The sequence below is a fragment of the Panthera tigris genome, chromosome C1 (assembly GCF_018350195.1).
Source record: "Panthera tigris isolate Pti1 chromosome C1, P.tigris_Pti1_mat1.1, whole genome shotgun sequence".
In the NCBI taxonomy this organism is placed as follows: domain Eukaryota; kingdom Metazoa; phylum Chordata; class Mammalia; order Carnivora; family Felidae; genus Panthera; species Panthera tigris.
In genome coordinates, this window is record NC_056667.1 from 147563106 (window position 1) to 147577827 (window position 14722).

At 37.7% G+C, this 14722-nt stretch overlaps 1 protein-coding gene across 19 annotated transcripts in view; it reads right to left on the reverse strand.

The window, feature by feature from the left end:
- The window catches only part of BAZ2B (bromodomain adjacent to zinc finger domain 2B), a 433092-nt gene that overhangs the window by 14515 nt on the left and 403855 nt on the right, over positions 1–14722 (reverse strand). For 14 of the 19 annotated variants that reach the window (XM_042994501.1, XM_042994503.1, XM_042994502.1 and 11 more), the window contains 6 exons: positions 6112–6767; positions 5561–5834; positions 5229–5384; positions 4693–4853; positions 752–1062; positions 229–364 (listed from right to left, as the gene is read on the reverse strand). In XM_042994501.1, the coding sequence (XP_042850435.1) occupies positions 229–364; positions 752–1062; positions 4693–4853; positions 5229–5384; positions 5561–5834; positions 6112–6767 (1694 nt within the window). The remainder of the gene's footprint in view (positions 1–228; positions 365–751; positions 1063–4692; positions 4854–5228; positions 5385–5560; positions 5835–6111; positions 6768–14722) is intronic. The other 5 variants (XM_042994512.1, XM_042994511.1, XM_042994510.1 and 2 more) reach the window with 1 other exon arrangement.

The window sequence follows — 14722 nt, forward strand, 5'->3', positions numbered from 1 at the left end:
AATCAAGATTTAAAAAAAATAAGAGAACACATTTGGTAGGTTCCTTCAGAGAGCTCAAAATAAGGAAAAAAGTATCACACTAATACAGTATTTAAGAATTAAGCAAAGTGTCAAGTAAAGCATACATTATTTTGACAATAGGTAATGTACAGTTAAGAAAGATTTAGAGGTTGGGAAAAACAGGACAAAGTAAATTAGTTATAGTATTTCTTAAATGAAAACACTTACAACTTTCATAATTGATTTTTCCCATGCTATTGATTTCTGTAACTGCTGAATGCACAGAGCTACCTGTGCAGCACTGCGAGCTTCTGACAATGCCCTTCTCCATACCCTGAGCCCTGGAGCAATATCCTCTTCAATTCTGCATTGAAATATAGAAAAATTAAGTAGGTCATATCCATATTTATGGTCACTGAATGTGAAACAATCATCACACTGAAAGCCAAGCAATGACAAAAACATGTAACAGCCAATAAGAATAAGGTTTAAGCAACTAAATTTGATGTAGTGCACAGACTGTGGCTACGTGCCTCAAAGCTTAGTCACAACCAGGTAAATGTAAGATCACTTTGCAGGATTATCAACGCACATAACAAAAAAAAAAATGTTTTTACAAAGCACCATGCAAATAGCATGATCCATATGGATCACAGACATACAAGAAGATACATAGATAACAGGCAATAGAAAATAGGCTCCAATTAGCAAAGAAGCACAATAATTTTTCAAGTTAATCTCAATAACCTACCCGTCACCATCACCACTAATGGATGGTGCAGGAGCAGGGACAGTAACTGTGCCCACATTATCCAGTTTGATCTGAATGGTGGTACTTAAGGGGCTCTTCAGATACCTTCTCTCAATGTTCCGCTCCAAATCAGCCAGCCTGGTTACAGCTATATCTAGGGGGTTGTCACTCTTCCGTTCTAGTGCATGTGCACTGCTTTCTTCTTCGCCAGTACATTCTCCATCATGCTCCTTGCACAACTTAGAAAATGACTTATGTTCAAAATATACCAAGTCCTCCCTTTCTGATGCAGGCTCTGGACACATCCAACCCTATATATCAAGAGAATAATGTTATTATGGTTTCCTCTTAAAATGCCTGATGGGTGAATTACCTGTACTTAAAATACAGCAGCAGACACCAGCTGATCTCAAGGATCTTTACTGAAAATTTTTACCTTGTGTTTCCTAATGCTAGGTAGAGACAAGAACAGAAAATTAAAAGAAACAGGTGTAAGGAAGGATTGAAGAAGAAAATTTAGTAACTTTTGATATGAAAGGTATAATGAAAAGCAGCAAATATTCCAAAGGACTTACATGCTTTTGATTTCGTGGGACCACTTAAATGAAAAGCTCTCAGTAGTCTCTAAACTTTGCTCTTCCTTTCCATTTTCATTCCTTCCACCACTCTTCCATACAGATCCTTGTACTTACCATTTTTGCTTCAGCCACACAAGCTTTGCCGAAGCTGTTACATTTGTCTGTACGGCTTCTCCCTCTTCTCTTTACCTACCTAACTCTACTCATCCTGTAGCTCTCATGTTAAAATTTAGTTCCTCAGGGAATTCTTCCCTGATGTCCTTTAGGAAGTGAAGTCTCCCCATTACAGGCTCTCACAGAACCACAAAATACTCCATAGCCTTGTGATAGTCCCAATTTTACACTATGAGAGCAGAGGCCATGTCTGCTTTTAGTCACTTTATCTCCAGCATAGTGAAGGCAAACAGACGGCACTTAATATAGAGATGTCGATTGAATAAATGATCTTACAACTCAGCTTGCTTATATCAACCTTCTAGCTCTAAGTCCTTCAAAGATTCCCTACTATTTAACTATTCCCTATATTTTTACCACGACATTCAAGTACCTCGAGCTACCCTTTCTTTCATGTTCCCATTTATGCATCCCCCACTGCAGTCAAAATCCATGACCTGTCACTCCACAAATATGTTCTGAGCTTCCTGATCCTTGTGCTCCATTCATGCTGTTCACTTTTCCTGGTATGGCATTCCCTATTCCGGGACTGTCAAAAGCTTCCTCATCTCAAGTTCCAACTCAACTTCTACATGAAATCTTCCCTGATCGCTCCCATATCACCACCAGAAGTCATATATTCTTTTACTAAATTCATGTATAACTGTATACTTCCCTGCAATCAGTTACTAGATTCTGCAGAGATGTATACATCTCTTGTCTCCCTATTATATGACAAGCTTTCTGAGGGCACAAAGCACCTTTTATCCCATTTTGTGATGTCCACTGACTAATGTGGAATGGGTACATAGTAAATAAAAAACAAATGAACACTATCCTTTTTATTAAATCTCTTTAGAGAGAATTACCTTGTCTTATATATTGGGATGAATTCTTCCTCATTATATTTAGAAAGGACATTTATATTTAGAAAGGGTGAAATTATGAATAGTACACATAAGTGCACTAGGTACAACTCGTGTCAAATGTCCTCATTCTTTTTTTTTTTTTAATTTTTTTTAATGTTTATTTCTGAGACAGAGAGAGACAGAGCAAGGGTGGGGGAGGGGCAGAGAGAGATGGGGACACAGAATCCAAAGCAGGCTCCAGGCTCTGAGCTGTCAGCACAGAGCCCGACACAGGGCTCAAACTCACAGACTGCGAGATCATGACCTAAGCCGAGGCCGGACGTTCAACCGACTGAGCCACCCAGGTGCTCCTCAAATGGCCTCATTCTTATAGTTTGAAAGGGACCCTACATCCCACTTAAAAAAAAAAAAAATTCCAGGGCACCTGGGTGGCTCAGTCGGTTAAGTGTCTGACTTGGGCTCAGGTCATGATCTCACGATTGAGGAGTTCCAGCTCTTGGGCTCCTGCTGGCAGTGGGAGTCTGTTTGGGATTCTCTCTGTCCACCACTCCCCCACTTGCGCTTTCTCTCTCTCTGTCTCTCTCTCTCTCTCCAAATAAATAAGTAAACTTAAGAAAAAATTTCCACTTAGCTACTGAAAACACAGCCAAACACATCTAAGCAGCCAATAATGTGAAAGGGTCAGTGCACTAAAACCTGAGTGTGTCTCCAGGAAAATGTTTCAGGTCCATGTTCTGACTTTATACATAAGTTAGAAAAGCATGATGATATGCTTTTCCAACCAATAGCCAATCAGAACTGGCAAATTAGATAGAGGGAGGGAAGTTGGAGGAAAATAGGGCTATTAGAACCAGTCAAATTTATCTATTTATTTTGTTTTTGTTTTCGTGATTTTAGAGCCAATCAAATTTAAACCAGCAAGTAGTAACAACTGACCATGAGAGAAAACAGACTATAGAAAGCAGATATTGTCATTTAAAAAGCAAAGCATACTAGGATCATTTAATGTAGGGGTAAAACCTCTTCACATTTCCTGAGGGAATCATTATCTAATAATTGGTCTTCATACTGAAGATACTATGTCACCAATATAATTTAAATCAAACTCATTATTCTCAATTTAAGAAGGTAGTGTAATGCATAACATAAGTGACCCAACAAACATGTTTAAAAAATTATGCCACTAAAAGGAATAATTATAATTTCTCCAGAAAATTAATTTGTGTAAAAGAGTTCATTTGTTGAAGATGCCAGATAAATGAGTCAGTTTTATATTGTATTACAGTCCCAGGAAGAAGATTCATATAGTTGGCTAGGACAATGGTTACAGTAAATGATAAATTTTTGCTTCCCAAAGTAGTTATGGTAGTTATGTCTGTGGCAAGAAAAGGATATTTTATTGGCTCTGGAAAATGATATTTTTTGGAGATCCCTGAAAGTTTCTGAATGCCAGCATTAAAGTAATTTTGAAGAAATATTTTAATTATCGGATAGGATAGTATTATGGCATAAGCTTCTCATTCTGGATAAAACATGAAATATCAAATTGAATTACATGGAAACTACATTTTCCAAACCTTTTCAGGTGTATGTCTCACACTTATTCATCATCAATCCATTTATATCTTCAGAGACCTCACCTTATTATCAATTGAGAGGGCCTTTATACTCTTTACAAAACCAAAAAAGTCTTGCACAGAGATAAAGCTTTTCTTTTGCCCTTCCACTGGAAACCAGTTCTGATCATTGTTTGTGACACGGTAATGCCCAGTAGATAAATACATATATTAAAAGCTTACATAATATGTAGGTTATGCGTGTCTGAGTACCATAATATAACATACATTCAGATACAGCTACATTCTCCAATTTTACATTATATAGAGTGAAAGTCTGACACAGAACATGGCTTGTATAGAGGTTCCTCCTGGTCCTATATGAAACACTACAGTAGGAGTTTAATAGAGCATTATATTATCACGGGTAAAACTGTGAAAGTCTGCTTGCAGTAAAGAACTGCATACCAGAAATGAGATTTTTGATTGTCATTAAGGATGCAGTGAGGTTTAAGAACAAGAGCATATGATCTGGAGTTAGACTGACAGAGTGACTTGATTTGAACCCACATGTAGCCACTTACTCTAAGACTACTGGCAGGTTACTTACTCTGAGCCTGTTTTCTTACCTGTGCGATGGGAGAAATTAATTCAGGATTGTATGGAGACTTAAATGAGATAAAATGAAAACATTCAACACAGGAACTGGCATATATCAGGCATATAATCAATGTTAGTTACCTTCCATTATCCTAAAAACAGATTTTATTCCAAGCCAATTTTACCTTTACTTGCAAACTTGCTGATGCAACTCTCCTTTCTAGATCTTCTACCTGTTGAAGAATACTCAAATCCATTTCCATTGCTTGTTCTTCTACTGACCAGTTCTCCACAATATCTCGAGTTACCTGGTTTTCTTCATTTTCATTTAATTCAATAATAGCAACTACATTTGAAAAGAAATTAATTTTAAAATCTACTTTACTCCTCAGTGATTTCTCTCGGAAAGTAAACAAAATTCCATGGGAACTCATGCATGTAATCAAACACACACAAATGCACCTGTGCATATGCAGGCAGCTTATTTTTAAAAGCAGGAATATTCTTTTTTAAGAAACAACACAATATGTCTGCAGGTTGTAAAAAATTATAAGTAATACCACTTCAAGAAATGTAAATAGTTACTGTTTGTTGAGTAAAATAGGAAAAAAGGATGCCTTTTAGTAATAAATTAAGACATACTAAAATATATCCTAAGGTAAAAGAATTAGTAAAATCTTCATAAGTAAGCAAAGAGCAGAAATTTCTTTTAGATACATACCATCCTTATTCTTGATGCAGGCTTGGGTAATATAATCCAAGTGTTTCTGAATTTGTTTCTGTAATGCCTTTTCTCTTATTCCTCTGAGATGCAGCACTTTGAGCAAAGCTTTTAGGTCCTCTGGGTCAATAATTCTCCACCAACCAAACTGCATTTCTAAGTCAAGATGAATATGTAGAACTTTTACAAATATCTTGAATACAAATTAATGGCACAATGCAAATCAAAAGATTTATAAACACATATATAACCATCAAAGATTCAGTTATAATACAGGACTCTATTAACAGCGAAATAATGTAAGTGACTAAACACCATCTCAATGTACCCACCTTCTGGAATAGGTTTTGGACTAGGAAAATCTACTGGTTTTGCTACTTCGACAGCTGCAGGTTGAGTTGAAGAGACTTTTTCATTCTGTGGGACTGGAGATTCACTTTTACTTGAAGCAACATTGGGAGTCAAGAACGAATTACCATTTCCTTCAGATAATCCCAACCCCGATCCCAGACTAGGTAAAGGTGACGTAAATGGAATATTGGAGGTAAGCACGCCAGTGGGCCATCCACAAAACTGGAGTCCCATCATAGATACTCCACTTTTCATCTACAAAAAACAAAACATTTCATAAGTAGAATAATCTAAAAAGTTAGGAAAAATGTTTAGCATCTTAAATTATTTTTTAAATTCTGAAAACAAAGTTATTAAATACGCCTCTGCATTAGACTAGAAGTGCATAGGTTTGTAATGAAGCTTGGTAATAGCAATTCTGACTCTTCCCAGTTTTCAAACGGTGGCAGTGATCATACAAATATTCAATGGATTCCCCATCTTCATGGGGTCAAAGATTAAAGAAAGCAACATAAAAATGACCAGTACAAACCTGAAGAGGTGATACAGCAAATGGATTTAGGCCAACAGGATTCTGAGCAGAAGATGACCCCAAGAGGGGAGCCGGAGCAGGGGAGGGGGACTGGGATGGTGGCTGAGACTGAGGAGTCACCACAGAAGCAGCTGATGCATCAGTATGGGTGAGTGAACTGTCATCACAAGGGGTTCTTGGCAAAAGGCTGAACCACTGTCTATTCTTTTCAGTCAGTGTTTTTAACAGCTGGTCATTGGGTAGAGGGCTGTAGAACTTCCCTGGACCACCTGAACCAGGACTGAATGGATTATTAGAGTCTGTCTTCTCCATGTTGCTTTGTGTTGCTGTTGATTGAATGCTGGCCAATGAATGTTTTCCACTGTTTTGATAAGACAATGTACACCCGTTTGCACTACTATTTGGTTTGGGGGTTATTATGTCTGACTCAGGAGACATTTTAGCTACTTCTAAAAGCTTGCTTAATTTTGAAAAAGAGCCAGGTTTCTGAAGAAACAAGTTTGTGTTATCTTTTTCTTTAGGATCTTCCTTTTGCTCACAAAGATCTGGATTTGAGCAATTTAAAGTATCTTCAGAAGTCTCAAATATTTCTTCTTTGATCTGGATACTTTCTGCCTTTTTTAGTTTTTCTCTTTCTTTTGCAATTTCTTCTAGTCCTATAAAATTGAAAAGTATGAAGGTCAGTTATTCTATCAAACCAGTATTTTAATTGAATTTTATTACTATTTATCAAGTTATATGCATAAATATCTAAACAAACTTCTAGATTACTAATATTCTCCATTTTTTCCCTTTTTTTATAGGCTAGATTTGTTTGCTCATTGGAAAATTAATGTAATTTTGTAACTAATCATTACAAAAAATTAAAATATTAACATATTAAAAGCCCTAATACATGACAAAAATTACTATTAACATTTTTTTGTAAATCCTTCTAGGAGTTCTATATGCAAACACATATACACCTAAGCCTATAAGTGAAAAGAAAAAAAGGAAATCCTATTTTAATATTCTAACCTACATGTTTTACTGAATAATACTCCGTAAACATCCTGATATATCAATAAATATATAACTGCACCATAAATTTTAATGGCTATCTTCAATGGAATGCAATTAATTTAAATAATCAATCTTCTACTGATAGCTATTATTAGGGTCTAATTATTCTATTATAAACAATGCTGTAAATGGTGAATGATCTAGTATCTGTATCATTGTACTTTAAAATTTTTTTTTCTGATTTACTTCCTTAGCATAAATTTCTAGAAAAAACCTTACTGAATGTTGAGATAGGTACTTTTCAGAATTTTTGAAGTATAATTGTCTTACTCCCCTCTAGAAAGTCTAAATTGATACACATTAACACCAGAAGTACACAAAAGCATGTATTTCCCTTAGTCCTCAAATAAACTGAATACTATTCATATTTTTTGTCTTTTCCAATATCTGGGGGGTGAAAGTCCAAATTGTACTTTTTTTCTGATCACTACGTAAGATTATCTTTTCATAGGTTTATTGGTATTTCTCCTTTGTGGACTTCTGGTTCATATGTCTGACCAATGTTTTAAAAAAATAATTCATAAACACTCTTTTAAAAATATAAATACAGGGGCACCTGGGTGGCTTAGTTGGTTAAGTGTCCGACTTTGGCTCTGGTCATATCTTGCAGTTCATGAGTTTGAGCCCCACATCAGGCTCTGTGCTGACAGCTCAGATCCTGGAGCCTGCTTCAGATACTGTGTCTCCCTCTCTCTCTGCCTCTCCCCAGTCACCATCTCCCACTCACACTCTGTCTCTCTCTCTCTCTCTCAAAAATAATTTAAAAAAACATTAAAAATATAAATATACTAGTTTATTTGATTTGAGAAGTAATATGTGCTCAAGGTAAAATATTTAGTAATGAGAGGTATAAGGTAAAACCGTTTCTGTCCTACTCCCTCAATCCCTATTTCTACTCTTCATAGGTAACCATGGTTAACCAATTATGCCTGCAGATCCTTCTGGAGATCTTACATGCATACATGTGACCATCATTTTACACTATTACATAAATGAGATACTACTCTTCACTTTTCTGCAACTTAGAATAAAACCCAAACTCCTACACAAGGTCTACAACAGTGTATGATCTAGTTCCTGAAAAACTCCACAACCTCTGACCACTATTGTCCTTGTTCTTCCTTTCTCCCTTTTTTTGCTTCTCAAACATGCTAAGTTCTGACCTGTCTTGAGGCCTTTACACTTGCTATTTCCTCTGAGTAGAATACTGTTGTAACTTTATCCTCATACTTCAAACTAAGTGTCATTTTCTCAGTGAAGTTTTCTCTGATCATCTAATTTTTAAAAAATGTTTATTTATTGAGAGAGAGAGAGAGAGAGAGAGAGAGAGAGCGCGCGGGAGCGGGGGAGGGGCAGAGAGAGAGGGGGAGACACAGAATCCGAAGCAGGCTCCAGGCTCTGAGCTGTCAGCACAGAGCCTGACGCAGGGCTCGAACCCATGAACCGTGAGATCATGATCTGAGATGAAGTCTGGCGCTTAACCAACTGAGCCACACTCTGATCACCTTATCTAAAGTAGGGGCCCCATCCCATTCATCTTAGAATATCATTCTGTATATTTACTTTGCAGAATTTACCATTAGACACAATAATCTGTTTATTTTCTATTCTACACCCCCTCACCCACAAACTAGAATTTAAATCAACAAATTTGCTTAAAGGTAGAGCAATGTCTATCTTGCTTATTATTGGATCCCAAATGCCTAACATGATGGCTGCTATCAAATGGAAACTCAATAAATATTTTTTGAATGATGAAATAATGAATTTAATGTTTTCACTATATATATACCTTCAACAGCTTTCAATGGCAGAACACATAATTATACTTGATCAGCTGCATAATATTCTATTATCTAGGTATATCATGACTTATTTAACTAATTCTATTAATGTCTGAAATAGCTCTTCTATGCTTCTCTTGAAATTCATTTCTACCCCAAATTAAAAGTCTATAACTCAGACTTAGGCTTCTGGCCAATCAGGAGTCACAGGGACTAGATTTACCTCCTTGCATGAAACAACCAAAAAACAGACAAAATATATGAAACAACAGTTTGTAAGAAACTGGACATCAGGTGACAATGAGAGAAACCAAATGCAGAAGCCCTATGATTGCCCTAGTTTACTGCCTTGGGATAGTTTCCAGGCTACATCACAGAGAGAGAAATCCAGACACAGCTGGAAGACTCCTGAGATGAGGAGATGGTACTGAGAGTCCAGGGGAGACCCAAATGGCTACAGTGCTCAGGAAGGAGAACTGGAGAGGAGAGAGCTGCCTGGAGAGAGAACTCCACAGATGAGTGGACAGACCCCTTGAGTGTTCAGCTAAATAATGATAAGTGCCTATGTGTCAGGAATGCACCTGAGACCAAGGAAAGAACCACCTGAAAAGGATTAGAGGTGAAAGTGCTAGATACTCACACATGCTGGGAATGGACCCATTCCTACCAGCCAGGCTTGGAAACCTCAAAACTCACAGGCATCAGGTAGAATACTCAAGGATCTTGCTTCAGTAGTTAGGGTATAATTAGCCCTAGAATAAACACTGTTCTAGTCCTGCCTAACAAATTTTAAAACCAAGACCTGAAAGGATCAAACCTTTCCCAAGTCCCTTAACAATATTTCAGTTAAACAAAGCTCAAAAATGTTTGTGGGAATTAAAAAATATCCAGTACCAAATGAGATAAAATTCACAATGTCAGGCATCCAATCAAAATTAGAAGGCATGCAAAGAAACAGGAAAACACGATGCATAATTAGAAAAAAAATCAATCATAAAAACTGACCCCAAACTAACAAGATAATAGAATTAGCAGACAAGGACATTAAATTTGAAAAAATAATGGCTGATGCTCTGGAAAACAGTGTGGAGGTTACTCAAAAAATTAAAAACAGAACTACCCTATGACCCAGCAATAGCACTACTAGGTTTATCCAAAGGATACAGGAACGCTGATTCATAGGGGCCCATGTACCCCAATGTTTATAGCAGCGCTTTCAACAATAGCCAAATTATGGTAAGAGCTTAAATGTCCATCAACTGATGAATGGGTAAAGAAGAAGTGGTTTATATATACAATGGAATACTACTTGGCAATGAGAAAGAATGAAATCATGCCATTTGCAGCAACGTGGATGGAACTGGAAGGTATTATGCTGAGTGAAATAAGTCAGTCAGAGAAAGACAGGTATCATATGTTTACACTCATACGTGGATCTTGAGAAACTTAACAGAAGACCATGGGGGAAGGGAAGGGGAAAAAAAATAGTTACAAACAGAAAGGGAGGGAGGCAAACCATAAGAGACTCTTAAATACAGAGAACAAACTGAGGGTTGATGGCAGGGGTGGGGGGAGGGGAAAATGGGTGATGGGTATTGAGGAGGGCACTTGTTGGGATGAGCATTGGGTGTTGTATGTAAGTGATGAATCACGAGAATCTACCCCAAAAACCAAGAGCACATTTTACACACTGTATGTTAGCCAATTTGACAATAAATTATATTAAAAAAAAGAAACAATAATGGCTGAAAAAATTCCAAATTTGGTGAAAACTATAAAACACAGACCCACGAAACTCAGCAAACTCCCAGGAAAAGAAACATGAAGACAACTACACCAAGACATACAATCAAATTGTTTAACACCAACGGATACAGAAAATCTAAAAGGCAGGTGACAAAATATCTTATGCCTCATATAATCTCTATGCACTTGTACACATTTACTCTAAGAAAACCCTACTTTATCACCCTAATTAGGCACATGTGGAAAGTGTCACTGTGCTTTATTCAAGTTATTGTTTAGTAAGTACTACTACTTGTTCTTGATCTATTCTGAGAACTAGTATCTTAAACGACTGCTGTCATATGTCCCAAAACAAACAGATTAGCCAAACCAAAAAACCAACCAACCAACCAACCAATTTTTACTGGCTTGAGACTAGTAGATGATGTCCCATTTATATCTAATAAAGTAGATGGAGCTGATGATACATTTTAATAGCCCATTCATCGTTGTCTTCAACTTTTGTATTCAAATTACTTAATTATGAACAGTTAAACCTCTTATTAAAATGTAAAATTATCTTAATGTAAATTATTTAATTTACACATGATGCTTAGCATAAAGAGATTTTTAAATTTTAAATAATTTTCTATCTCCTATCTCATACAACCCCCCTGGTTCCTTCCAGTTCTTACTTTTCTGACATGTGTCAATAAGTATTAATAAATATCTTCAAAACAGACTGAAGGCAAGAGATGAAACAGGGAATGCTGTTCACTTGATTCATTTCCCTGGTAGTAAACGCCAGTGCATCATAACCAAGAAAATACCATTTCGCATTAAAACAAATCCTAAACAAATAACATGCTTTCTACTGGAAAGAGACGATGTCTTCTTGAATTTTATCAGAATCACACTGAACCTTCTCAGTTCACCTAACAGTTGTCATTGGACACTAGGTGTCCACCACTCTGAGTTCAAGTGAAAAAATTTTCCTTTGCTCTCTTTACTTAGGCTGAAGCAAACTATAATTTTCAAATAAATTTTACTACACTGTAAGTAAAACACAGATAGAGAACATAAGAAAAGTAAAAACACTGGCATTTAGAATACAGGTCCCTGTGCAGTGGCTTCCTCCCAGGGCTCAAAGGCACTTTTCCCCAGAAGTACTCTCACTGATTTTTAGTTGTCTTCATGTTGAAAGGCTCCCATGACCCAGCATCCAGGAGATTGCTTGCTATTATTACTGTGGAGAAGACTAAAGGAAGCAGATTCTCATCATTTGTCTCTCTAGGATTGTTCCTTCCCAGTCTGATTCAGGAATTTGAAAAAAAGATGATTGATACCATAATACCCTTTCCCTTCATATGAGAGTCCCCCACATATCCATAACAGGAATTATGTTTTATTTACACTTCTAGATCAAATGCTGTAATCATATCCTAATACAAAATAGAAGCGTAACATTCACATCATAGTATATACATATAATTAACAACAAACTTGTTTCATTTTTGTTACAATACCAAATAAATTATCTATAATCTAACATACCCCTACACACACACACACACACACACACACACACACACACACACACTCACACATCTTTGGTTTTAGCTGGGTGGCCATGGGGGCTTTATTCCTTCCCACTTTGCTGAGGGACAGCAGGACACTACAGCCTTTTAGCAGCTAATATCAACACTGTTCTCAGGGTCCTACATGTGTAGACTTTGCTTTTTGGTGTGCATACCCCCAAGCACTGTTCCTAGACCCGAAGTTCCCTTGATACATTTACTGTTAGAGAAACAAAGTGCTTTCTACCCTTTCTCACACTAACCCATAAATACAGAGCAAGCCATAGGATATAGTATTTTATCTCTTGGAGTGCTTTTGTCACAAATCCAAGTCCTATGGAACCACTATGGGAGCTGGGAGATCTTTTGTACTGTTCCTTCTCTGCTTGTAAGTTGCCTTTACTAATAAACTTTGCTGCTATTAGCACTATGTGTGTCATTAGTGGTTTTGTAACTGTGCATCTTGTACAACAGTTGGTGTCCAACAAAGTTTAATGTCATGGATATTTGGAAGGGAAGCATGCTGGGGTGGAAGAATTTCTCCTTGGGGTCAGTGTAATTCACTTGGTGGACTTAGGAAGGTCTCAGTAGCTATGCCCAAGGATGAAAGAAGCACTACAGTGTATACTAAAGAGGGGGACTAGTGGTGATAAGGTGGTTTGAAATTCAGTTCTGTCCTTCCTTCCTTCCTTACCAGCTTAGAGATTTTCATGAGCCCTAAGTGGGAGAGTGAACTAGAAAGAGTGATAGGAGCCCCTTTAGAAGAGAGAGTGGGGCAAACTCCCACTATTATGTTAACTCCCCTGTTATGATGTGAACTATCCCCTATGATATGAAGCCAGTTATTGTGAGGCATGTTCCATAGGAACCTGAATGGGAATCCCAGCAGAAGGAAATCCATCAATAAACAAAGTAAGAGCTGGGTTCTCAAACTACCATAAACACTTGGAAGAATCCTTAGAGACTTGGCTTGCTTGTTTGCATGATGAAGAGACAATAGTGGTATTAAAACAAGTGGAGTAGGGGGAATGCCCTTGCTACACAATAAGCAGTCTGGGTTAACTCGTAGTGCTGGGACAGGCATTGTCACCATTTTCAAACTGGATGCTTGGTAGCTTTGGTAAAATAGATCCCTGTTGGGGTGATTTTCCCGAGACTCTTTATGTGAACTGGACTTGATCCACAGCAGATGTAGACACTAGCTACGTTACCATAATTCTAAGAAAACCCAGGGCTTGCGAGGGGATGGGCCTGACAACATGCCCTTGGTATAAAGAATGTTAAATGACTGAATCAGAACAGGTCCATGTATGTGGATAACGGCTTTGATTTTACTCCTTCACCTGGGAGGCAATGTTAGAAATGAAATAGTTCTTTTGGGTCATACAAGCCTCATTTCAGGGAAAGAAATGGAAAGTGAGAGCCTAAAATGTGGCACAGGTTTCTATACAAAATAAAAAGAAAAAAGGTACAAAGGAAGAAGATAGGCTAGACTTCTGGTATTGCTCATAGAGAGAAGCAATGATAAGACAGAGGTGATGTGTTGTATAATTTTAGAGTATGGAAGTGTGATCCACTTCAAAAATCTGAGAAGGTGGAAAAGAGACCCATGGGATGAGACACAGAAGATCCAATGGCCACTGGCTTGAGGAGTTGTTAGGAGAGGGGGAGTTGCCAGAAGATTAGGTGAAGAGAGTCCCTGCAGAGGACTATCCCTCAGACATTACAGCGGTTGAGCCTCACCACATTCACCATCTGGTAAGATCTCATAGTCTCTAGACTCTTCAGGAAAGGATTTGGAGAATAGAACCAAGGGAAATACCCTGTTTCATCTCAACTCTTGAAATGGGATTATGGGTTGGAACATTCACAGTCATCAGCTCTACTTTATGAAATTGATTCAACTCCAGAAGCCAGGCTTTCTTTGTTCCCTGATCTGGGCTCTTTCAAACTTAAGAAGGACCAGGGCTGGGCTCTATCCCTGTGTCCCCCTCTAAAGGACTGCTAACCACACTTCTCAGTTCACTATGCTAGAAAGAAGAGCCTCAAATATTTATGGGCTTGCTAGAAATGAGGGCCCAAGTGTCTACTGTTCTAGAATGCAAAACAACCTGGGCAAACAAGTTCCCATATTGCGGCTGTGAGTTGGTGTTACCTATGACTCAAAGCCCAGAATTGCAACCAATGTAAAGGCTTTTGGACCTTTTTGTGTGAACTCCAATTGTTCCTTTATCAGACTGCATAACTGGCATGAAAATACTGTGGTATTTAAGTCCTGCACAAGTATGTCCACATATCAGTGGGACATATTTGTTGTGACTTCTACTGGCAGTTTTGGTAACTGTTGGCCAGGCATGTTGTCAATACCCAGATGCACTGACCAGGCCTGCCATGGCTGTACAAGAGTGCTACATACCTGGAGGAGAAAGATTGCATTTCTCATGCAAGAATAGATTCAGATAG